General features: G+C 41.8%; 1 protein-coding gene across 2 annotated transcripts in view; it reads left to right on the forward strand.

Annotated features, from left to right (window-relative positions):
* The window catches only part of kif1b (kinesin family member 1B), a 69146-nt gene that overhangs the window by 375 nt on the left and 42531 nt on the right, over window positions 1–26240 (forward strand). Inside the window, exons 2-11 of one of the 2 annotated variants that reach the window (XM_080014898.1) lie at window positions 925–1079; window positions 19470–19546; window positions 19660–19839; window positions 20297–20365; window positions 20990–21168; window positions 21993–22104; window positions 25102–25179; window positions 25307–25372; window positions 25553–25570; window positions 25956–26031. In XM_080014898.1, coding sequence (XP_079871024.1) covers window positions 974–1079; window positions 19470–19546; window positions 19660–19839; window positions 20297–20365; window positions 20990–21168; window positions 21993–22104; window positions 25102–25179; window positions 25307–25372; window positions 25553–25570; window positions 25956–26031 — 961 coding nt within the window. In that variant the 5' untranslated portion in view covers window positions 925–973. The remainder of the gene's footprint in view (window positions 1–924; window positions 1080–19469; window positions 19547–19659; window positions 19840–20296; window positions 20366–20989; window positions 21169–21992; window positions 22105–25101; window positions 25180–25306; window positions 25373–25552; window positions 25571–25955; window positions 26032–26240) is intronic. The other variant, XM_080014899.1, reaches the window with a different exon arrangement.

The raw sequence follows: 26240 nt of genomic DNA on the forward strand, positions 1-26240 counted from the left end.
CGTGGCGCGTCGGTGAACAGCAGTGATTTATTCCAGCTTTTGGCCCGTCCTATGCTTTACGGGATGTCCCTTTACCCCGACGTAATGCAATACGAAACGACACATCGGGACTGTTGAGATATATATATATATATATATATATATATATATAATAGATATATCTATATATATACTGTGTATGTGTGTATATATACATATATATTGCAGGGTTGACTGGGCTGGATGTTATCAGGCCTTTCACTGAACTGTAAAGCCAAACAGGGCAGAGAGATAGAATTTCATGGGCGTATGCTACAGCAAGTATGGCTGACTGGAAGGACATAATGGGGGGGGACGGGACCAAAACACATCAGATACTATCGCACAGAAGCTGTGAGATAGACTCAGCAACACATTTGTAGTTTTATCCGTGAGAGTGTACGCTCTGGTAGTTTTTTTTTTTTGTTGTTGTTTTGTTTTTTTTTTACCCGCGAGGTAAGTTAAATATCTTAGCAGACTGTTATACGCATGTTATTTTAGCCTGTGTGTTGTTTGGTTTCCCTTTGCTCCTTGTACTAAAAGTCTGAGTGGATTATTCACTTTGTCATTTTATTTGATATTATTATTATTATTGTTTTTAATAATAATATTATAGAAATAATTGTTCTGGTTGGCCATATTTGTTGCAGTCTGTTATGATGTGTGTGTGTGTGTGTGTGTGTGTTGGTAATTTTAAGGCCTGTATTTGACAAATTACCATTTTTGAAATGGTAATTTGTTAATGATGTAAGACTGTGACAAACAACTATTTCTGTAATGTAGCTCTGCTTGACCGAGAACTGATATGAAGGACCATTTGCCGTAGTCTCTGTGTTTCGGCTGTGTCACCTTCGCGCCCCATTTCTCACGACGAATGCAAACATTTCTTGTTGCTCCTTCACACAGGAGGGACACGTTTTGGAATCCTGTTCGGGGAGAGTCCTGAGCTGCAGCCATGTCTGGGGCGTCTGTCAAAGTCGCTGTCCGAGTTCGTCCCTTTAACTCCAGGGAGGCGGGCAAGGATTCAAAATGTATCATTCAGATGCAAGGCAACTCCACCAGTAAGTGGCTGACACACACACACACACACACACACACACACACACACACACACACACACACACACACACACACACGTGTGCATGCGCTGAGAAGAACACAACCACCCCTAGGTTTTCAGTTAGTGTAAATTCGAGACATCATCTGAGTTCCTCGGGGGTTCTCAGTGGAGGACAGCGGATTGAGCAAACTGAATGGGGAACAGTTGGGGAGAAACAGCCCAAACAGGGAATGAAAGACTTGCAGTTGAGTCCAACCCCCTCCCCGAATGGAGCTGCACGCCTGAGAAGTCTCCGCGCGAGAAACACTGCGCTAGTTCATACTTGGGAAAGCCCAAGGTCGACACTCTGCCCGCTCTTGCCCTTCACTCACCCGGCCAGTTCATCAATACCTTCACCATATTTTCACTGTCTCGTGACGGACGGAAGGTGATCAGCTTGTTGGGCCTGTTCAAGCCGCAGTCTATACAGTGTGAAGTTACGGACGTCATCTGCTGCCTTTAGGCAACATTTGGAGAACACTGTGTTCTTTAAAAAAAATGGAGGAGGGAGTGTAGTTTTCATCAAAACTAGATGGGGAGGGGGGGGTTTCCAAGTATTTATGTATCCAGTAGAACTCCTGTTTGACCCTTTTAAAATTCAGTAGCAGCGTCAGCTGATAATTTTGTCTATCCTCAAAAGGCTTATTACAACGATCAATGATTGAGATTGATACACTTAATAATGATCCCAAAACTCTGCCTTCATGGATAGATCAGTATTGTTTTCCCACTCAACCTGAACTTAATATCAAAGTAAACCCAACTTAATTTATTTTTTTTAAGTGCTAGAATGTATGTGCTTCCATAAATACATCTGGTATGATGATATCTTATTATGCCGTTCCACATATCCCGATTTGCAGAGAGAAAAAAAACAAAACACAACATATTTTTAATAAAGTAACATTACAATCAAATGTAATAACAGTCATAGGTATTGGTGGGTGTTGGTGTTATACCCATGTTTGTCCGTGTTAACTTAGTTGCTTTGTGTCAATGCATGAAGTTATAAATGACGCTGGCACATGAGAATGGAAAACAGTTTGTACTCAATGATACAGCTCACCAACTTGTGTTCATGACTCACCGGCTGCATTAAAGGCTGAATACAACATCCCACTACCACTAGGTAATTGCTAGAACAGCAGACGACCCAGCGAAGGGGATGTTACAGTGACCCTGCTCTTCAAGCATGTTTCTTATATCTACCTTCTGATCGGTTGAATCAGAAGGCCCCGTAAGACTAAGCTGATGTGACTTCTGTATGAGATCAAGCCACTGTGCCTGTTCTGGATCGCTTGCCCCTTTCAGCGAGAGAGAGCGAGAGAGAGAGAGAGAGAGATTTTGGGAACTTTGTTGTGAGTGAGGCAGGGGAGGCTGCAGTAGTGCCTACTCTTAGCTCCTATCACATGGGCAGATTGCAGAGCAGAATGGAGGGCTGGCAAGCAGCCATACTCTCCCTTCATCAAGACTCCATTGCAGATGGTATGCTGAGAATGCTGTCGTATTAGGATGCTGAAAGTGCATGGCTTGTGGAATGCACACACAGATACACACATGCAGTTAAGATGATTTAACGGGCAGTGTGAAAGTCTGGCCTTTCTGTAGGGCAGTTGTCGACGGTTCACTATCTCCCTTCTTACACTGTATGTGATATGCCAACAGAATTTCTTCAAACAGTGGACCTCATCATTTTTACTCAGTGTATACTATATAACCTCTAGTTTGTGTTTTTATTTAAATTGGGGCATTTTAAAAAGTGGATTGAGTAAGCATGATTTTATTTTTAGATAAGGACACATTGATTGTTAGAACTTAGCAGCTGGCCCGAATGGATTGCAACTAATGTAATCCTTAGGCTTGGGCCTGGTGCTTGGGCCTGATGCATGCGTGCATGCATGCGTGTGTGAGAATCAATAAAGAGCATGCTTGCAAACAGTAGGCTCTTCCCCTGTGCCCTGCTCTCACTTGTACACTTTCCCACTGCACCTAACATCCGGCATTTGTCATCAGTGGAAAAGGTAAAACCCGGGTTTCAGTCCCGAGGTGAAATGACCCTGCAATAGACACAGGTTTTAATCGGCTCCACCTCCGATCGGCTCTGATGTGAACAGGAAACACGGATCAACCCGCTGACTGTGGCCCATTTACCGGGCCGATGCGACGTGCGTTGAAGTTCTGGACGTGGGCGCATAAATAGACAGTGATATCGTTTTATCATTCGATCAGTTCATCTCCCATTTACAATCCAAAATCAGAAGTTATTGACTGTTTTTTTTTCTGCTTGGGCGACCGTGAAATGTTGTGAGTGTGGCGATCGCACTGTGGGGAGCAGAGCGGAGAACCCCCACGCTCCCCGCCGAGCTCAGAGTCACTCCTGCACTCCCCCAAGCTGGTCCCTGCTCCCTGCCACCAGCAGCATGGAGTATCTGTGCTTCATACTGTTTCTACTGTAGTGTTGGCTCATTCATGAACGATCCGATTTGTTGGCCCAAATTACTATTTTTTTAATATTTTTTTAATTTTTTCTCAAGTTTTACAGTTTTATGTCGTTGTTTAAGTTGCCTTCTCATCTCCTGTTTTGTTCCCAAACACACTCGCACCATAATTTGCCCACGTTCCACGTGTTCATGACGTCGATGACAAACGTGACACACCAGGAAAAAAAAAACGTCATTTCTGCTGTCAATGGGAAATGTGTCACTCGCCTATTTTTACCAGGGTTTATCTGGTTAGAAAGTAAACCCGCTAATTTTGGTGTGAAAGCAGTATGCTTTTCAACATGCACGGAGTGCCGTCAGGGGCAGACAGCGGGTACAGAGGAGGTAAATTGATTATCCAGGATTCAGGAGATGTGTCCCAAGTCCTGAGTAAGCGCGAGCGAATGTAATGAAACAAGAGGTGACTCAATGGGCTGCGGTTCTGGTACTTTGAATGTGGAAAAATGGCAGGACGTCGAATACCTACTTTCATTAGGAACCTGATTTGTTCACCACATTGGTCTGTGGCTGGTTATGTAACCTATGTGTTGTAACCCCCGAGCCAATGACCCGTCACTCATCTACTGTATGCATCGCCTAGTACGGCAGAGCAACGCAAAGAGAGCTGCAGCTATTCTGTTACTGTATGTTGCACCATCAGGTTAAATGAGGGGTAACAAATCTGTGTTTAAGTGGATCCCCGTTTACAACACTTTTCAAGTAGATGCATCTCTTCCATTATTGGAGACATGTAGTTATATTTTCGAGGACTCAGATGAATTTCCATGGATACATTTAAAAAAAACATTTGCTCATGATACAGGTGTAGCCCCAGATCCTTTTTTTCTATTGAGCCATGTCTGTGCACTTCCTGTATGTCACGCAAGACTTACTCATGAAGAGTAAACAAATTGATACAACTTAAAAAAAAAAAAAGGTTGTGATCGGCTAAAACTCAATTTTCCAATTCAGTTCTGGCGTGTCCTATCTGGTTCGGCTGAGTGGAAGTTGACCTTACAAAAAACCCTGCCGCGACGCGTCGGCTAAAAGCGGCTGTCGGGTATCATTCTAAGCAGGCCGAAGCAAACGGAAATGCCAGTGAAAACTCAACTCTACACAAATGGATGTGTAGGTCAGTGATTGGGTGGTCACTGACAAGAGAGGGGGACACATTCAGTTTGTTGGTGGCTGCGTGGGAGACTGGCCACACGTTGAACGTCTTGCAGACAGGACCAATTGACCTGATTGGGAACAGTAATCCACCCGGGCTTCCTTTAGGTCGCTACCATAATCCTTCCGACCCTTGTAGTCGTGCACATACACTCACACATGCAGGCACAAACCAAAGCTGTTATAACTTGCCACTTATTTAATGTGTGTGTGTGTGTGTGTGTGTGTGTGTGTGTGTGTGTGTGTGTGTGTGTGTGTGTGTGTGTGTGTGTGTGTGTGTGTGTGTGTGTGTGTGTGTGTGTGTGTGTGTGTGTGTGTGTGTGTGTGTGTGTGTGTGTGTGTGTGTGTGTGTTGTGCCTCAGATTTGTCAACTACTTAATTGGAAAGGTCTCATTTCTCCACTGCTGTTTTTGTGTGTCATGTTCTTTCTAAACACCAGTCTTGAATTCACACCAAATGACCTTGCTAATTTGGTTTTGTTGCAAGAGTGGACATTGTTAAACTTACTACTTTTTTCTTTTTTTCTTTATTTTTTGCTTAAAACTCTTTTTGTACTTGGATATTGGTCCCGATCTGCGTATTTTGCCCGGAGGGCTGTCTTGTGATCTCTGTTCACCAGGTTGCCATGTCATAGTCTCATGACTTCCATTTTACTCTTTGTTGAAACACTGACATTTGAAAATGTTTTGAGGACATGAAACAAGAGCATTGCACTGACAGAATACAAGCATACAGACAACTGGATATGAAAACATTAAACTTGGACCAGTGTCAGTTGACACAGTCATGACATCACCAGTTTAACGGGCGGGGGTCGGCATATCTTTCATGTTGACATCATAGTACCTAGCAATTGGTTACAGATTTTTATTTTTTGCAACACCCAAGATGTTGCTCTTAAAATAAATTCTGGAGAACGTTTGGATTTAATCACGGTTGAATTACCGCACATGAATAAACCCTCACATTGATCCCTGTGCGACGGTAAGCCTCTTCTCCATGACATCATTCAGAGAAAACCGGTTCGCACTCGTGACTTAACATGGTCATCTTTAGGTGGCCGTCATGTTAGCAGACTTGCCTAGTTGTTTAAACTGTCCTTTGAGTGGAAGGTTCCAGATTGTTGTCTCGCAACAAACGCCGTTTGTTAACTCCTACTCTTTTTTGCGCTATCTTTGCTAGTTTTGCTATTACTGTAATGTTGAAACTTTCTTTTCATAATCATGCCCTTGCTTCTGACCCGGCGGCTCTGCAATGTTTGGTTCTGCAAAAAACTTGAGATTTTGGGATGAAAAATGACCACCAGCATTCCTGCTTTGTCAAAGTATATCCTCCCATGTCAGCTTCCCTTAAAAATGTCATGAATCCGTATGAGATTATGAGCTCACTATCTGCTTCTCGCTGTAATTAAATTTGTGTGTGTGTCTATCAGTGCGCATGCTCCTGACTGCAGAATAAGAGGGATGCGAGAGGAGAGGGCACGGGAGGGGAGATGCAGCAGCAGGACAGACAGTCAAAGTCATGTAGGAGCACTGCTCACGTGCAGGCGAGCATGATGCAGCAGCACACGCATACAGCCGCCTGGCCAGGAACCATGGCATTTCAGTGAGCTGTGGACCTGCGAGCAGCTTAAATAAATACTCGAGAAAAGCAACACCCTTGTATTTGCGTTGTCATGTCGGAGGCTGCTGATGTCGACGTTGTTGATTTATGTACTTGGTTGAGTGTTTAGTTTGTGCTTCAGGCGGACGAGATGAATGCGTATTGGAAGGTTGCACTTAGATTGGCTGTTGGCCGCCAGACTAAATAGATCCATTAAGTTCATAATTTTTGCCGCGATAAAGAGCCCAGTAGGGCTGTACACGACTCAGAATTTTGTCATTCAAATCGGATTTGGCTGTTCAATGCGAATATTCAACTATTCGGGAGCGCTGGTTAAAGACTGTAGTATTGATAAGCTCCAACGTTACTGGTACTGTTAACGGTACTGTAGAAATTAAGAAAATAGATTTTCTATTTATTAAGGCTATATAACCCATTTCTAACTTGCAATAAGATGAAGATGTTCCTCTAAGAAGCCGGAGATATGGAGGTATGTGGGAGGGAGGGGGGGCTGGCTCCCTCTGCCTGGCTCTCACATGCGCACTGATGCACAGAAAATAAAGGTGTGTGTGTGTGTGTGTGTGTGTGTGTGTGTGTGTGTGCGTGTGCGCGTGCGTGCGTGCGATAAAAGTACCGGATCGTTAAGAGTAGTGGTATTGTTAAAATCTCAACGATACCCATCCCTGCTCGTGCCCCGTCTCAGTTCCTCCAAATAAAACAACTAAAAACGGTTTTCTTTTGTTGTTTTATTTGGATGAACGGGGCACGATGATTCAAGACTCAAGATTTTTATTTGTCACATACATATACATACTTTCATACGTATATGCCGTGAAATGTAATGATCGGGGTGCATGGAGAGCTGTGTTCGCATTCACACATATAAAGATATATTTATGATTTCCTTTATTTATAATTCCTCATTGAGATGTTATCCCTGTGCATTTTTGTAAGCTCCTGTTCTTGTAATGCATGCTGACTGACAAAAAGAAATGGCTGCTCGACTTGAAGAATGTAAGTCGACCGAGAGGTTTCCGACTAATGATTTGACTTTCAGGGGGAAGCCCTAGAGTCCAGTGGTCCAGACTACCTCCCAGCCCAACCCATAGAAATGACCCTATACAGGCAAAATTACACATTCTGCTGTCCCATATGCATGGTAAAATGGAAACATCTGTTCCTTTCATATCACTGTCATAGCCCACTGTCCATAGATTTTTCTTTCTTGTCGCCTTAAGTCAGGCCACAGTCAGAGCAGCCCACATCTTTATTACCTCCACTTGCCTCTGTGATGCTGGCAAGTTCGGAAAGGCTGGTAATGGTGCATTTGTGTTGAGGTCATTGCGCTCCAAGCTCAAGCCTCTTCTTCTCTGCTGCTCCTCGGGCCATCGCCGAAGTCATGTGAAAATGGCTGCCCTTTCCCACGTTTGAAAAGGGCAATAGTGTTTATTGGATTTTTTTACCCAGACGGACACAGTTCTCCTCTCAGACGGTGTTGTTGGGTTCTCGTCCACAATTTCCTCCCACATGCCGAATTCAGGGCTCAATTCAGAGGCTGGTTTCGGAGCTTTGTTGTCCAGGCACGGGCTGCCTAATGGTGGGCACCGCCATCACTTTCTATTATTAATGAAGCAAGTCGAAAGACAGTGGATGGGAAGGGGAGTGGCACAGTGTTTCATTTGCAAATCCTCAATTAATAAGTTGGAAGAGCTGGTTCCTCCTTCTGGTGAGTTCTCTGAAACCTCTGCTACTCGGAAATAGAGCTGTCTCATGCTGCTCAGCTGTGCTAATACCCTGCAGCTAATTCAGATCAGTGATGTACACACACACACACACACACACGCAGATTGATTCGTCATATCCTTCTACTGCCGAAGATGCTGGATATAATTCGTCAGTCAGTCCAGCAGTCGGTCAAACGTTTATCTTTATTTTTTTCATCTTCATGAAACTGACAATTTTTAGCATCTGGGGTGTTTTTTATTTTTTATTTTTTTATTTTATTTTTTTTAATTTTCAGCACATTCATGAAAACAAAATGGTATTCCACTGAGATTTTACAGTGTGGTGATTTATATGTGATGATTACATAAAAGCAGTCGGCACTTAAAGAGAGGCTGTGTTTTTTTTGTGCGGGGGCCAGTCGAGGAAATCCAGGTCGATGCACTGTAAAACGGGAGTCTTTTGTGAGAAGTGAATGTTGGGGGCTACATACCACCCTCCTCCACAATGTCCACCTTCCACTGCTGCCCACTCTCGACCGTTCGGCTCGGGTTGTACCACTTCTTACAGTGTGGGTCTGTTTGTTCTGCAGGGACAGTTTTTGTTTTGAAATATTTAAAAATGAATAATTCAATTAAAGCTGCTCCTTAAAACTACATTATATCACTTAGCAGACGCTCTTGTCCAAAGCAACTTACAATAAGTACATTTTGTCGATAATATCAAACCACTGACAGTTTATGGCAGTTTAGAATAAAAAATTGCAATTTCTACCTTATATGGACTTATGTCCAGTTAGGGCAGTGTGATATAGAATAATTTATCATGATAATCGCAGGGAATTCTACGCAATATTCAGACTGTATATGACTATGTATATGAGTGATTAACATTGAACTGTAAGGAGTTGTGAAATATGATATCAGAAGTATTTCAGAACTCATGTTTTGATCAATTTTAGGTCATATTTTGACATACAGTTTCAAGTTTAAGACATTATTTGTCACATACATACACAGTATAACTTGGCTTAATTTCATGATTATAATACAATTTTTGGAAGACTATCGGTAATATTTTTTCACAGCCTCACTTCTCATCAACTTTTTTTTCACACCATTCACATTTTCAGTTTACAGGGCTGCAAAATAATCACAATTATTTTGCTCAATATTGTGATCACGATTGTTCATCCATTCATCCACAATTAATTTATTGCACTTAATAAATCAATAGAAAACTGTCTTTCACAATAATGTATTTCATAAACCTATAAATAAACTAAAATGTACAAATCAAAATAGGACTTTCGTCACATGAATTCAGTCTTCTTCTTCAGTCTAAGGCTATATATAAATTACATTTTAATAAATAAAAGAATGGCACCAAGTAAAAATTATTTATCCCAAACAAGAAGGTCAGTTACATTACACCTGCAGGTCTTTTGCAAGGCGAAAAAAAAACAAAAAAACAGCCTACACCTCCCCGGGCGGCAGTGTATCGAACTCTGTTTCCCTGTCGAGATCGGTTTCCCCCTAGCCCCGCCCCCGAAGGAAGCATGCGTACACGAAAAAAAGTTATATCTGATGGTCTTCTGTCCTAACAAGTAATTATAGCAGGGAAAGAAACATCCTGACAGCTGAGAATGTTACTGTCAGATACTGTTACTGTCAGATAATGTTCCCCCTGTGTTGAATAAGAAAGGAAGCCTACACATCTGTCAAATTCATACTGCTGACTTGTTTCCCCACAACAGGTAAGTCCTGTGATTTCAGCCTGATATTCCTAAATTTGTCCATTGTAGCAGAGGAAACGCAAAGAGTTCCTTACAATTTGGCATTTTCGTTAAACTCTTTTAAATTAAAATAACTGCAGCGCAACAATTATTTTACGTTTTGTATTTATTCAAGACTGCTAATTAGTGAAACAGGCAAGTTCAGGTTGGTGGCGTATGCGTAAATGGACACGCCAATACGCATCTCCGCTGAGCGTGGCCACTTCCTGTGTGTGTATGCGTGCTCCACGGAGCCTGCAGCGGGCTCCTGCTGGTGCACGGATCCACAGAGTATTTACTTTGACACTCATGGATAATTGCGACCAGACGAAAGACGAGGGCAAATTGCACCCAGCTGCACAACTTTATGGGTGTGTTTGCGCTCTCATATCATTAGTGCAATATCTTTTGTGAATCAGACTCTGAGGCAGCCCTGAAAGCGGACAAATTGAGAAATCGCCCCCGGCCACGATCGATTAATTGTGTAGACCAAGATCGACATGGCAATTACTATACGATTAATTGGGCAGACCTAGGCTGCATGTACAAAAAATGAAAAATTCCTTTCCCCCTGAAACCAAATGAAACTGGGCCATTTTGAAATCAGCCAATTGTAACCCTGTTTCTTAAATTCTTCTGTTGCTGGTTCTTGAAAAGGCTCGATGGCGATAGTGGCGCCGCCCCTTGCGGTCGCCTGCGCCGGCGCTCTATCCCATATACGTAAGCCTATTCCCTTTATTTATTCCATTTTATTTTATTCTATATATTTTTTATTTTATTCTACAAGTATTTGACTTACTGTATTACGTTTTAGGAATCAGTTAGTTTGTCTTTAGGAATCAGTTAGTTGGGCTAGTAGAAAGAAATTTCCTCTGACATATTGTGTGTAATCACCGGGTGCATTGCATTACATTTCACTGCATATATGTATGAAAGTATGTTTATGTATGTGACGAATAAACCTCTTGAATCTTGAAGGCTGTGCCAATGTGTCTGAAGAACCGTTACAGACTAAAGACTGTTTCTGTTGTTCTTTGAGCGATCAAATGTTTCTTAATTGTTATTGATACATTGGGTGGCTAAGAATTGGTTCTTTAACAGGTTATCTGTCTAAGTTTTCCGTCACCCCTCAGTAACCAGGATGTTCTTTTGGATGACCCTTGACCTTTTGAGGCAGCACCTGCAGGAGAACAAAATAATCAAGTTGTTCCAGGAAAAGGAGTGTTTTTTTTTTATTTTATTTATTTATTTATTTATTTTCCACAGTCATGAGAAGTGAATATGGAGCAACTCTAACCGGCTCCTGTCATTGGCTCACGTTAAACCCCAGTGTAAATGCATTATATGCTCCCATGGCATATAGCGCTACCAGCTTTGTTTTGTATAGACAGAATAAATACAAACTGTATTGCCGTTGCTAATTGTGTGCAGAATGTGGGTTTAACCCTGCATGTCAACACCTGAGGGGCAGCCTTATATCCCCCTCTCTTTGTTGTAGCCCTGTGTTTGTGTAGCTTATGAATGGGGGGCCTGCTGGCTTAGCATGTTTTCCTCTCTGTGTTGGCTTCTAGAAGCCTCTCTATAGCCTATGTCATCCCAGCCTCAGCAAGTCTGCGTAAGCTGCTAATATCAGAGGGCACTCGGTGCATTTGCGAGCTAGCATTATGTCTGTGTGCTTGGGGTACTGCTTGACGTGGCCGGGAGTGTCGCGGAAAGGTTGAGCGGCTGGAATTGGCCCATTCCTTCCTGCCGCTGACAGACTATCGACATGCGAGGCACCAGCTCCCATCTGCTGCTGTATAAATAGACAGTACTGAGAGCTGGAACAGCTGGTGTATGGGCCAGGCCAGCGCCCTTCCCTTCTCCTTTCTTGCCAGACAGATGACCCCTTCGGACTCAACCCATACAACAAAAGCACACCATGCAATGTATTTTAGATGTTTGGACATTTATGATCTTATTCTCTTAAAATGTCTGCGAGAACCAATAATAAATACATGGGGGTGGGGTGGTTATTGCACCTAAATAGTTGAATTGTGTTTGATTTAGGGGGTCTCTGATGGGGGGGGGGGGGTGGAAACTCCTCCAATAGGATGGCACCACCTCTGCTATTTAGACAAAAACTGTGCCATCACTGATTTATTTTTGTTTCCATTTTTTTTTTTTTTTTTAATTATTTTTTGTTTGCAAACTGCAGTCACCAAAGAAACGTACGTCCATAAAGACACTCCTTTTCTAAAAGTTTGCAAATTGATCATAATGAGTAGGTTGGATGACGAGCCAAAAGGGTCATTGTCTGTGACAAAGAGGACTGGCCTCATACGGCTTGTCATAACAGATTACCTAATGTATTTTGCAGTATCCGTTGTGGACTGCAGTAGCCTGCATTCGGTGCATTGTTCTGGTGTCTTCCTGTCCGTTCTGTTTCTGTTTTTTCTTTCTATCCTCTCTCGAAGTAGAAAGATAGGAAAACGCCGTGACCAGCCTTCTCAGCAGAAAGTCAGGGATTTGTCAGTAGAAATTCAATGCTTCCCCCTCAGAGTTTAAGTAATTACTCTGTGGTAATGACTAAACTACTGAAATAGAATGTTGGGGGTTTTTTTGTTAACTTTTTTTAATAGGATTAAAATGTGTTCCTGTCTGAAGGTTTGTGAGTAGACGCCCCTAGCAAGACAATAATTTAGAACATAAAAACATGGAATTCAACATGAGATGACATATCTTTATCCAAACGCCTTGCCTGTAGAAACCCAACCTTTTTGGCAGGAGCCCTCAACAAAGGGGCTGTTGTGCTCGCAATCTGTTTTCAAACCATTGTTTCTTTTTTTTTTTTGTTGTTGTTTTTTTTCCCCCTTGTATCGAATGTCGCAAGTAATTTCGGAGAATTGGTGCAACTGTGTTCTGTATCAGCACAGTCGGGTACCACATGGCACAGTCTCTGTTTTGGTGTTAAACTGCTGGTGTGTCGTGTGTTACGGATGCAGCGGTTTCAGCTGTTTGTAAGCGTGCGCAGCAGGGTTTGGGTTTTGGCCGATACTTTTAGCTGCGAGCTTTGAGATGCACCCAGTGAGAACTCAGCCCCGAAGACCTAACCTTCACACCAAGCCAGTCAAACAGATTAAACATCTCTCGCAGAACATGTCAACAGCCCTCCCAGAATGTGCCCCCTTCCACTCCTTCGGTTTCCTCTTTAAGAAGGAGGCGCGGTATTAATGTCACACTTAACCGACCCTCGCTGGAACCATAGGCTTGTGTCAGCAACTGTTTATGCTTAATAAACTGCGGCGCAGGTGTGCCGTTGGCGTTCAGTTTTCAGCGTGTAGAGAACGAGAATTAACAGAAATGCCCCACATCCTGAGTGAACTGTTACATCACACTGATGCCTGTCTGTACACAGGCCCCCTCGGGTTGCCATTAAAGATTCTTGAGCCTAACAGAAACCCTATGCATATGGTAATTGCAAATTCTTGATTGGTATTATTTCAATGAATTTTTACATCAGGTGTTTTTCCTCCTAAATATGCATTTATAGTTAACTTATCACCTCTTTCTCTTTCTGAATACACAAGATGGTGCCCTCACTAGTGGGGTATTGATTGGCCAAAGCGAACAGCTACTACAGGTCCTCAGAGGGTCAAGAGAGGAAGAGTTGCAGACGTATTCAGCCATTTTGAAGCCCCGCTTGTCTCTTCGTCTCAGTGTAATAGATTTTTAGTATCCATCTGGTAATCCGAGACCAACTAATAACCTAATTACTGGGGGTGTTTTTGCATTCCCTTTCTGATTATAAGCCCCATGTTGAAGGTTTGTGCACAAAATGTCTGCTAGTAGCTACATCCAGCTGTGATATGTTGTCATTATACGGCAGGATGTGGTTAGTTAAGTGGCGTCGACCCATCTTTGAAATTGAGCTCTCCTACAGAGTGAAAACGAACCCTTTTATCCTTCCTCTAGGCTGTTGCAAAGGAATCTTCAATGCAGAGCTTCAGCTCTACAGAGAAGTATTTGACATGCTCCTCATAACCTGGCATCCCAAAGAGCAAAAACACCAAACAGAAGTTTATTGTTGTTGGCTGCGACCTGGGTTCTGATGTCGCTTTCCCACATGTGAGAGACATGTCTCACACTGATGAACACAACTTTGCGTTTGCCATCCAGTTCTTTTCAGGAGTTAAGGTCCCTCTCTCATTTATCATGAGGAAAGTATGGATCATTAGCCTGAATTACAAAAGGGGAAAAAAACAATGGTAAACTTTCACTATAAAAATGTGTTGTTTTTTTTTTGGTTGTAATTTTCCATTTAGCTGGCATTATAAGATTTTGGCTGGTTTCTTATGTTGCCTATGTAGTATATATCAAGTTAAGTAGCTTAATGTCTTAGTTACAAATCCCATTACTTTCCACAGTGTGTCTGTTGCCTTTTTTGTCGGGTTTTAAGGGATTCCGATCACATATGTATGCGCTTTGAAAATAATAGTGTTATAATTGTCGATAAACCTGGATTTAAGTTGCCTTTCAAATAATTACTGCAGAAAAGCAAGCGGGGGATGTCTGAGGTGAGGTGGGAAAAAAAGGAACATAACGTGCTGCATCCCTCCCTTCTTTGCATGCAGAGGTTGTTATAGCAACCAGAATCTGTTCCCATACCTGTTGCTATGGTTAACAGGGGCAGAGTGATGACGTCTATTAGGTAGAAACATGTGTCTACCATTTTAATTCAGCATATGATTTTACATAGAATACTTCCGAAATGAAGGGATTAGGGATTTCTGATTGTCAGTTTTCAAATCTATGTATCGGCGCTCCTTACTAAAAGTCAGTCTTCAGATCAGAGGTACACACTTGGTACGTCAAGTGACTGATAATTTAGATGTAGTGAGTCATTCTGCGCTATTTGGAAGCTCTCTCACAGGCAACCGTCTGATCTGTCAGCCTCATGTGGTGCAGCTTATTTTGCGTCAGCCCTCCGCATTTAAGTACATCGATTTAACAGTTGAGGGTCACAAAAGAAGAGTTTGATCTTTTTGCTGTATTCCCTTTGGTTAACAAAATTGAAAATCATGACCGGAGAGATTCTTGCAATTCTTCCTTTTCAAACATTCCTCCTGTGTTCTTGTCCGTAATACATTTAAATAGAAACGTGAAACCTATCCTGATGACGCACAGAGACGAGACCAGATGGGTTAGAGGCAGTTATGTCTCCTGAAAGCAGAGTGGGCAGACATGTTCTTGCTGCGTCGTGAGCATGAATCACTGCCAAGTGGACAGAGGAAAACGTGTCCTTCTCTGCAGCCTAAAAAGAAACGTGTTCTCGCTCTACGACTGGTTTCCAGTTTATAGCTTTAACTTAGGGATGGACTGATACTGATGCTGCCACATCAAAGGTGATTGGAAAGTATTCTGAGTTTATTAAATGATATATGTATTTGTTAAATGACAGAAAGATGCATGCAATAAGTCATTAATGGGGGAAAACAGATATGTCAATCATCATACTCGATAATCCAAATTCACAAATGCTGACCCCAAAATGGCACACGAACATAGTATTATTTAGTACGCCAAATTAGTGGTTAATGCGTCTGAAACCCTAGTACGTTCGAATATGCCAAAAGTATCAGGGTGACATACTACATCCGGTGAAATATTGTAGCATGCATACACTGCACACTATGCTATCAAGCGTATCCCATAATTCATTGTATGGGCAAGACGCAGGTAAAAGTTTCTATGTAGTCTCATCATCATATCTCAATGTGCTGAAAGGACGTGGCATGGCTATATGACCAATATGAATATAATATGCCTAAGAAGCCATAGCTATTTTACTAATATGTTAAAGTATGCTGGATTATAGTACATTTAGTATGTACTGTAATGTGTACTATACCAATTGGGATGCAGCACATGTTTATTCTGTTCAGTAAAAGTAATGAATGGGATCAGTGCTTGCTATCAAACGATACTTAAGGTTTGAGTAAAAAAACAAATCTCAATGTTTGGTCAGTTCTCCTTGGTCATTCCAGGCCCACTGGTCCATTGCCATAACCTGGCACCGAGAGCCCATCTCTTCATCATTCTGTTTTTACTCCTGAACTGCCCTGCCGTCACCAGAACAGAGCTTAATAGACAGCCCCCGTCATTAATAGCCCCTGTGGATTGTTCCAGGAAAGGGGTAATAAGGGCGGTGGTAACCTAAATCCTCCAGGGTTTCTTCGTTCCCTGGCTCCAGTTTCCTGATGGAGGGGGTTCAAAGGTTGACTTTATTTAGCCCCCCTCTTGTGCTCTTCCTCCTTCTCTAGTACCCAACATGGAAGCTGCTGCTTTGCTTGTGCACCTTGACCTTGTGCAGGCTGTCAAGGGCAGACATAGATGCATTATTTATTTTTATTTTTTTACATGTGCCTGTGCCGTTTTAATTTTCTATATCGATTTCAATCAAGTTTGTCACGTGGCATTTGGTTTTGAGGACACACTGCTTTTTTGTCAGAATGTGACCTGCGTAAGGTGATGAGCAATCCCGCTTCTCTCCGTGTCTGATGCATTATTGATCAGGGCGCTGAAATCCTCTGAATACACGCTGGCACTCTGCAGGCCGACATCTTTGGGCGAGGAGGCTCTCAACCGCCCTCAGCTTAAGGAGACAGACCTGCCTTTTTATTTGCCAATTGACAAAGCAGGGCATTTGCATGTGCAAGAGCTACTCACTGCTTTGTGGATCAGGTTGGTGATTAGCTTCAAGTGAATGAAAAGACTCCAAATGCCCCCATGGTGTTGTTATTGCTGCGCCTTGAGCGTTGAGCGATGGGTTTTTCCCCCTCGTCTGCCTTTGGTTTCTGTTGCTGGTCTGTTTATGCCGTTGCTAGGCCCCGAGTTCACCCGTTACTTTTGCCAGTCCGTCTCCTCTTTTCCACTTGCCCTCCCCTCTCCTATGTCCTTTTGCGTTCCTCCCACCCCCATCCCTCTGCTCTGATGGTGGAGCTGTGTTTGCTTGAATAGCTTCAGCCAATTGTCTGGCCCAGACACAAGGCAGCCCAGCCAACTCCAGCACAGTTTGTTCAGTAGGGTGCGGGTGGGGGTGGGGGCATGAACAACAACTGGGGCACTAATATCTAGAAATATCCTACAATACATTCTTATGGTTGCCCCCCACCCCCTCACATTCACCGCAAGGGCTTAGCCTTCTGTTAGTGTGGAAAGCTTGGACATCTGTACCAATGGGACCAGCAAGCATGGTTGAAAGGAACGACATGCCAGGCATGGCTTCAGATTCTTGTTCATTAAGAAATGTCTGTGTGTCCGTTGGGAAGGTCTAGGTAGAGAAGAAATGTTGTGTCATCATCATTCCATGTGCTAACAGCTGGTTGCAGGCTTTCAAGCGTGGACTATATGTTTTATCTCTACATTTTATCAACGCAACTTGATCCGTGTCACGATGTTTAGTTAACATACATCAGCAGTTTAATTTCTGAGGGGTTGCAATACAATTCATTGGTGGAGAGTAACTGAGTAGTTTTACTTAAGTTATATACTGTTTTAGTGTTATTTAGGTCATTCATTTGCGTACCGTATTGACCAGAATATGAGACAGTTGGTTTTTTCTTCATGAAAATACGTCTGGAAAAAGTGGGGTCGTCATATATTCAGGATCTAGACTTTTAATCAATATAATGTACAATAATAATTCAAATAAATAAAACTTTTGCATTAGGAGTGTTTAAATTACTTTCCGCACACATAGAGTACCCTACAACTGTCGAGCAACGCAGACGCACCGTCCAATCCACCTTTCCTTCTCCATTGCTGTCATAGTTCACTGGGAACCCGAAATGTTCCCACGAGGTTGATTTAAAAGAAGCAGGCAGGTCTTCTAGCTCCTGTCTGTCCCACTCATTTGCACCCGCCGTAGTCTGACTGATTCAGTCAGAAGCCAATCAGCTTGAGCTAAGCTTAGCATGTTGCTGGTTTCCGGGTGGAACTCGCACTTGTGAAATTTGGTTCCGCATTCCGTTCATCTACCTTGCACACTCTGTACGACTGCCTTGTCATCATTTTCAGATAAAATTAGTCTTGAAAAAAGGGGGGGGGGTCATCTTATATTTGGGTCAATACGGTTATTCACTTTTAGCGGACTTTACTCTTATCCCACTACACATCAAAGTTAATATCCTACTCTTTACTCCACTACAGGTCATACAGTTTTTGCTAAAAGGGTTTTGTCACAAAGTGATGCTTTCAGCAAATAGATGTTCATGTATTCAGGATGGAATGTGTTTCCACACCAAAATATGAAGTCATATTATCAACCACAATATCAAGTTCAAGAGATTATTTGTCACATACATATACATACTGTATATGCAGGGAAATGCCATGACACTCGGTGATTACGCACTATAAGCTCTATAAGCTCTAAAAATACTAAAATGTGCGTAATTGACACGAGGCGCTTGCACAGGCGGCCGCAAGGGCGGCGCCACAATCGTGATTCTGGGTTTTATAATAATATTAAAGAATTAATTGTCAATATGGACTCAATGTATTACTCTCTTGTACCACCTTAGTAGTACGCAAGTGCTGCGTTTGGTAAATGTTGCATTGTTCTGGGTAGGGATTAGATTTGACAGGGACCTATGGATTTCATATTACAGTAATACCTAGCTGCCAATTATCCATGTATCACAATCTATTTGCATTTTTGATTTTGCAGTGTTGCAGTTGAATTTTAGAATTTAACATTTTACCAGATTTCAGTTCCACCTGTGGTGGTAGCCAGCGGGGGGAGGGGGGCTGGCGAGGTGCTGGCAGTGACTACCCAGTGTCGACACGAATTGCGGTTTTCCGAGTTCCAGTGAACGCAGCATCACTTCGGACGTTTCCCGTCATCACATCCTGCTGTCTCTCAACCCGATACGACCTTGGAGCGCTTCCTAATCCACCTGAAGCCTAGAGCCGTGTCCGTGTCTACTAGCGTAAAACCAGAGAACGGGTACGGATGCCGTTCTTCTCTTGGACGGATTAAAAAAATAAAAAATGCTAAAATGGGTCGCCGTATATACTTTGACGGCTGTTAATATACCTGGACGGCCCGCCCAAGTCTATGTGTGGGGAAACACTCGATTACAAAAATTATGAAAAAAATGTTTTTCTTCTGTGAAATTCAGAGTTCTGCAGCACTTCATATTGAAATTGAGCAGATTGAGAGAGAATCTCTGCCAGTACATTATCACCAGCAATGTTCTGTGTTTGACTAGTTATGCAGTTTCATATGAATCAGTCATTTTCTTATCAGACAAACATTAGGAACATTCTAAAAATGCTAACTCTAATTTATTTGGGAGTCATTGTTAACAATGATAACATTCCCATTACAGTTTTATTTATTATTATTATTTTTGCTGTGAGTCTGTGCTTGACAAACATTGTAATCTTAATTTTTAATTTATAACAAATATATATTGGAAAAACCCTTGTTCTACATCGCACAAAATACACAACAAACAAAGCTCAAACTAAAACTACAAGGGAGTGGGAGGAGAACTGGCAGTAAAGACCGTTGTGTCTTTGGCTGTATAACTAATGTGTTTTGATTTTTCCTTGACAGTTATTCTCAACCCCAAAGCCCCAAAGGAACCAGCAAAGTCCTTCAGCTTTGATTATTCCTACTGGTCACACACTACGGTGAGCTTCCGCTTTCCTGCAGTATTTGTCACAGTATTGCTTTGTCTGCATGAGAGCACAGCGGCAGATTTTTATCTGATACCTTGCAAATAATTTTTGTGTCTGTCCTGCAGCCAGAAGACCCCTGCTTTGCATCACAGAACCGTGTGTACAATGACATTGGCAAGGAAATGCTCCAGCATGCCTTTGAGGGCTACAACGTCTGCATCTTCGCGTACGGCCAGACGGGATCTGGCAAGTCGTACACCATGATGGGCAAACAGGAAGAGGGCCAGGAAGGAATCATCCCCATGGTACGTTCCTCAGGCTTGGTGAACCTACTGTGGTACATGCAAGCTCACAGTGACTCCTGAGTGATGAGTATTTATTTGTATAGTTTTGTTGTGTATTTGCTTTGTTTATTTTGTCTTTGGTTTTGGGAATTTTCTTTCCATTTAATTGTTTTCATTTTTATTTTGCGTATACCATAATGGCCTTACATGCCACAGAGTGCAGAAGAATGAAGCACGTTTCATTTAACTGGATATTGTGAGACAGTGCGTGATATGATAACACAAGATAACACTATATTAATCCCCGGAGGGACATTCAGGTGTTTTTAGGATTATGTGAGTACTGTAGTCAGAATTGCAAAAATAAAATGTGTTTTTCATATCTCGTTTCCCCATTGATCCCCCCCCTTCTACTTTCTCTCCATTATATCTCCATCCTAATTGGCAGTAAAAAACGTTCTCTGTTTCCGCCTTCTAGCTTTGCGAGGATCTCTTTGAGAAAATCAATGCGGACAACAACAAAGAGGATCTCTCCTACTCGGTGGAGGTGAGTATTTGACTGCTAAGGCGTCTGTAAACCATCCTTTCGTCTCCTTCCACCTGCCCACGTCCTCCCTCTCTCAGCCACGGCCTATCATAGTATTGGTGAAAAATCGATCTCGCATTGACTAGAGATTCACAGTTCTGGGGCTTTGTTGGTAGTGCGCTGTAGTACTTTTTCTAGAGCTCTCACAATTATTACATAATCACCCGATCGCAATTATCTAACCCGATTGCAATCATTTTGCAGAAACGTCCGACTCCATAGTTGTATGTTTTTATCTAAATGTCAGGGGAATTTCAAGCCAATGTAAGACATTTTAAAAGCAAATTATGTGCATTTCCATGAGTCGGGTAAACTGTTATGTTCAATGTCAACAAATGGCTCTTCCATAAGGTGCTTATAATAAAGTGCATTATGACACTATTGGCTTATACTATGGTAGTACCATAAAATGATGAAAAAACACAATTGATTAATCCCAATCGCAATTATTTGTAGACAATTCAAGCCAAGCCTCAACAATGTTAGGGTTAGGGTGAATAGGTTTTGAAACGAATACCATGACTCTTAGCCAGGTTCCCGGAGGGCACCTGAATAGTGGGTTATCCTTTGTGCGCTGGTTTCTAGGTCAGCTATATGGAGATCTACTGTGAGAGAGTGCGGGACTTGCTCAACCCCAAGAACAAGGGGAACCTGCGGGTGCGAGAGCACCCCCTACTGGGACCCTACGTGGAGGACCTGTCCAAACTGGCGGTCACGTCCTACACGGACATCGCTGACCTGATGGACGCAGGAAACAAGGCCAGGTGAGCCCAGCATCTGGATTATTAGTGATGGGCAAGATGGAGCGGAATGGTCTCAATATATGTCCTTCATATATGCAAGGGTTTGTCAAGGATTTTATTTAAAAAATGCCATGTAACATCCTCGAGGGAGTATTTGCCCTTGTCTTTTGGCTGCTTTTACACACACTTCTGTGTGTATTTTAATGTGCGTGCGTGTGTTCCTATGGGTACACACACTTGTCATAAGAGTCCTGCAGGGAGGAATGAACCCTGCCTTAATCTCCGTGTGCTGACTCAGAAGGCTTATTTCTAGAACGTGCTGTGTAAACCCCATATCTCCCCTGTGGCTCTCCCTCTCAAATACGCCTGGTGTATTTATGTTTGGTGTCTTTACAGCATTCTCCACCTCCGCAGTACAAAATAATTCCCTAAAACGTGATTCAGTCTAATAGGCGTAAAGCAGTGCATTGATTGATATGGACATTATTTTATTCTCACAATGGTGTTTAACGCAAAACAATAAATTATGTTCTTTGTACTACATACTATATGTTTTTACTATCATCCAGTGTCATTTAGTATGTGAATACATGATGATGAAACTGCCAAAATGTTTTTACTGGTGTCATGCCCTTCAATGCACTGTGGGATACACTCCTCAGTGTAGTGTGCAGTGCATACCACAATGTCTCACCAGATGTGTGATTTGGCACTATTTGATGCCCACTATAGTTTTCTGACAAAATCTATCACACACTAATTCGGTGTACTAAATAGCATGCTACTTTGCCATTCCGGATGCAGTATTTGAGTGTCTTAACCCGGCCACGTGTGCTGCCCTGCAGGACTGTGGCCGCCACCAACATGAATGAGACCAGCAGCAGGTCGCACGCTGTTTTCACCATTGTCTTCACGCAGAAGAAACACGACAACGAGACAGACCTCTCCACAGAAAAGGTCAGAAGGGCTTCCTGTTTGTTCTTAAAGCTCCTACATGGGTGTAATATTGATTTTATTATAATTTTTTTTAATATGAGACAAGATATCGTCTGGGATTTTAATTATTGTAATATTGTGATACAGTTAAATGTTGTCTTTATCTTTCTCTCATAACAAGACTCTGATATTTGTCTGCTAATGACAAATTTAAGTCTTAATTTAATCTCATTAAGACAAACCTGATCGAAACGACAGTATCGGAACATAATAGTTGCATTATAAAGGTAATCCGGTTTAGATGTCTTGTCTGGCCCTTCTTGGTTGGTGGTGACGGGTGCTGTTTTGGACTTTATGTCCCACATTTCCTCTGATTGTAGAAATACAAAGGCTGTAGTGTTATTGAAAACACAATGCCTATTGTATGGACCCACTCTATCAGATTTTACCGTCAAGCTGCATCTCACTGGACAATAGTCTCCAAATATTTGGAAATCTTTTTGCAATTCTAGGCGCCTGGTGTTTCTAAATATGTACTTAGAATTGGTTTGCTTATTGGTCAGTCTCTCCAGGAAATCCGAAAAAAATATGAAAATTCAACCAATCGCAGCAATATTTGCGAGAGCTTCCGCACTAAATGGCCAAATCAACAGACTTCTTTAACTTGTTGCCCCTTACTGTAGGTTACAATGAAAGTTATTTTATAGACTAACTGGAACCCAAGCAAAAGCTCTGTATTTTCTTTTTCTGTGACTTTGAGCCCATGGTTGTTTGTGTTTTTGAAGATTAAAAAAAGATGGGTACTAGATTATTATTATTATTATTATTATTATTATTATTATTATTATTAATCACTACTTATTATTATCATGGGAAGTGATTACATGACTCTTTCTTTTCTCGTATTAGTTAAAAAAAAAAATCCCTTTGATTTACAATTTTTGGCAAATTCCCATAATTTATAGGGCAAAAAGCACATACAAAATCTAAGCATTTAAACTTGAAAACTTTGAAACTATGAACTATTATGCTGTGCTGTGCTGTTAAGAATCATAGATTTTTTGCCTTTCTCCTTGTTGTTTATGTTCTTCACATGTGACCCACCACATTCTAACCCAGCGCATTTCGCAGCGCTATACTGTTGGTTGTGTGTGAAAAACATCAGAAATTCCATTCTAGGTCAAAAATTAAATGATAGCAGATTTATATTCCTCAAGTTGTTTGCTATCGCTCAACTTATTTTAAAAATGTAATTTGATTTCTCAACATTAGATAAATATTAAATCGAGACTACGTGCTCCATCAGCATTAGTTGAGTTATACCCATTTCCCACTGCACCAAAAACCCGGTAACACCCGCTAACACTCGGCATTTTTTACCAGTGGGAAAGGAAAAACCCGGGTCTCGGTCCCAGGTTTTAATCGGCTCCACCTCCAATCAGCTCTGATGTGAACAGACATCGGTTCGACCCACTAATTTTGGCCTCTTTACCCGCGTGATGTGAAATGTGTTGAAGTTCCGGACACTGGCACATACAGTACATAGACATTACTATCAGTGTATCATTCAATCATTTCATATCCCATTTAGAATCCAAAATCAGAAGTTATTGACTTTATTCCGCATGGGGGACCACCAGCAGCATGGATTATCTGTGCTGCTGGTGCTCCATGCTGGTCCCGGTGCTCCATGCTGCTTCTGCTGTATTGTTGGGTCGTTCATGAACAATCAGATTCTTTTGAACGGCTCAAAATACTTTTTTTCAAGTTTAAGTTGCTGTGTCATCTACTGTTTTATTCCCAATCAGACTGGAACCATGACACGCCCCTTTTGCGACGTGTTTGTGACGCACCAGAAAAAAATTGCATTTCTCCTGGCAATGGGAAACGTGTCAAGCGGCTATTTTTAGCGTTAAAAAAAAACCCAGGCCAACCTGCAAATTTTTGTCTGAAAACGGTTTTACTCGCTAATTCTTATTGAACTGAAATTGTGGAACAAATGGCGATCTTACGGTTCCCTTTGATGCAAACATGGGATCAAAATCATCCTTCGATAATCCGTGTGATGTTAGGTTAAAATGTGAAACTGTTTTGGTAAAATAAGGTTTTAAATTGTATCTACTTGTGAATGACTACACCTGTTGCGCTGACGCCGCCACAGAGGACACGAAGAGGAAGAGCTGACATCGCTTCCGTAAACAATGTTTAAAGAACAACAAATAAACACCAGGAGCAAGAAATTTAAATTCCCTGTGAAAACATAATCTCCGTGTTGTTATGGATTACAAGAAGAGGGTGGCAGAAGCTCTCAACATATTGCAGAACTGGCAGCAGGAGGCGGCGGAGCGGGGTGCTCCCAGAAAACAATTCCCAGAACACAAATGGCTGGGAGGATCATGCCATTTGCATTCTGGGAATTGCTGGAGCATTATCATGTGTGTGATCTGAAACAGAAGACTTTCTTAAAACTATCATTGTTATAAAACAATACAGGCAAGTAATGGGAATGTTTAGAGGTTACAGAATAATAGACGCGTCATGCTAGTATAATGAGCATGAACTTAGAATTAAAATAAATTAACTTAAACCTTTCTTTAAAACTCAATATTAATTTATAAATTACTGATATAAATATTATTTCAGAAAAACACATTCAACATTATCTCATTGAAGGAGTACATCACTATCCACATGTAACCATTTAAAGCACTCATTAGTTTCTAAAAGTGTATTTTCTGCTGCAAAATTCTGGAAATCCTTTCTAAATTTTAAAGCCTGATTTCTCAGAACTTCTGTTTTCATAACCTTAATCTTCAATAAGTCATAGCTTTCAAAATATTTGCTTGATCCCCACAAAGGGATACCTTGTTTTGAAACTGTGATTCTACACTTTGATATTATGTGGGGGAAAAAACATGTGACCCTAAAGTACGCCGTGGGTCATATATTTCCATAAAGGGTTTGACACAAGTTTGTTTGGTGGGTGTATTTAACTAAAAACATTTCTTCTACTTTCAGGTCAGTAAAATCAGTCTGGTAGATTTGGCCGGCAGTGAACGAGCTGATTCTACAGGAGCCACAGGCACCAGGCTAAAGGTACAAGCGCCGTTTGTCACTGATGCACAAAAAATGTCAATGTTAAATGTAAAATCATTCACAAGGATTATTCAAATTTATCTCTTCTGATTTTTAATATATATTTTTTTATTTGTGTGTTTCGCAGGAGGGTGCGAACATCAACAAATCCCTCACCACGTTAGGAAAGGTTATCTCCGCCTTGGCTGAGGTGGTGAGTGTCTGTTTACCTCTTTTTGTGGTTTTCTACTCCGCTGCTCGGTGTTCCCTCTCCTGCCCTTCCTGACAATCCTCCATATTTTGTCAGGGAGCTATTGTTTTAAACACGGCATGCTTTCACATTGTACGCCTGTCTTCTCTTTTTCTCTTGTCCCAATAATGCTTGCCCACACAGGATAACGGTACCAGCAAGGTAAATCCTCAACCACTAACCTCTGAATCCATCTAGAGAAGTGTGTGGCATCCCATTTTCCATCGTGCTTTTGTTTTGTATTGTCTCTGAGCTGTTTTTGAAGGAAAATCGCTTTAAAACTCTTCCATTTGAACTTTTACGGTGCCTTGGGGTGAAAGTGAAACGGACAGGAGCCAAAGCTAACAAAATTAGGCCTCAGAACGGTTTACTTCATCTCCTCTTCATCACATTAAGTGTCTTAATCATTTGACTTTTGACTCTGTCTGATTGTTGTTGTTTTTTTCCCCCCATTCCCAATTTCCTTTCAAAGCCAACACAGAGTGTTGGATGAGTCGCCGTCTCTTCTCGGCCAGCCCAGCTAACGTTAGCCTTCTCTTTACCACAGAGCAAGAAGAAGAAGAAGACGGACTTCATCCCGTACAGAGATTCTGTTCTGACGTGGCTGCTCAGGGAAAACCTCGGTGCGAAGATCTTTGTCACAGGGAATCATTTATCGGATGGGAATGGTGGCGTGCATGTGTGAGAACTGTTCAGCAAAAAATGAAGAGCAGCTGCATCCTTGAATTTGACTGAAAGATCGGATTGGCAGAATATAGAGGACACACATGTATCTTCACCTTAAGAGAGAGATTATAAATAGTTGGTAATGGTGATAATAATCTTTGTTTTT

Source organism: Zeus faber (genome assembly GCF_960531495.2).
Source record: "Zeus faber genome assembly, chromosome: 15".
Classification (NCBI taxonomy): domain Eukaryota; kingdom Metazoa; phylum Chordata; class Actinopteri; order Zeiformes; family Zeidae; genus Zeus; species Zeus faber.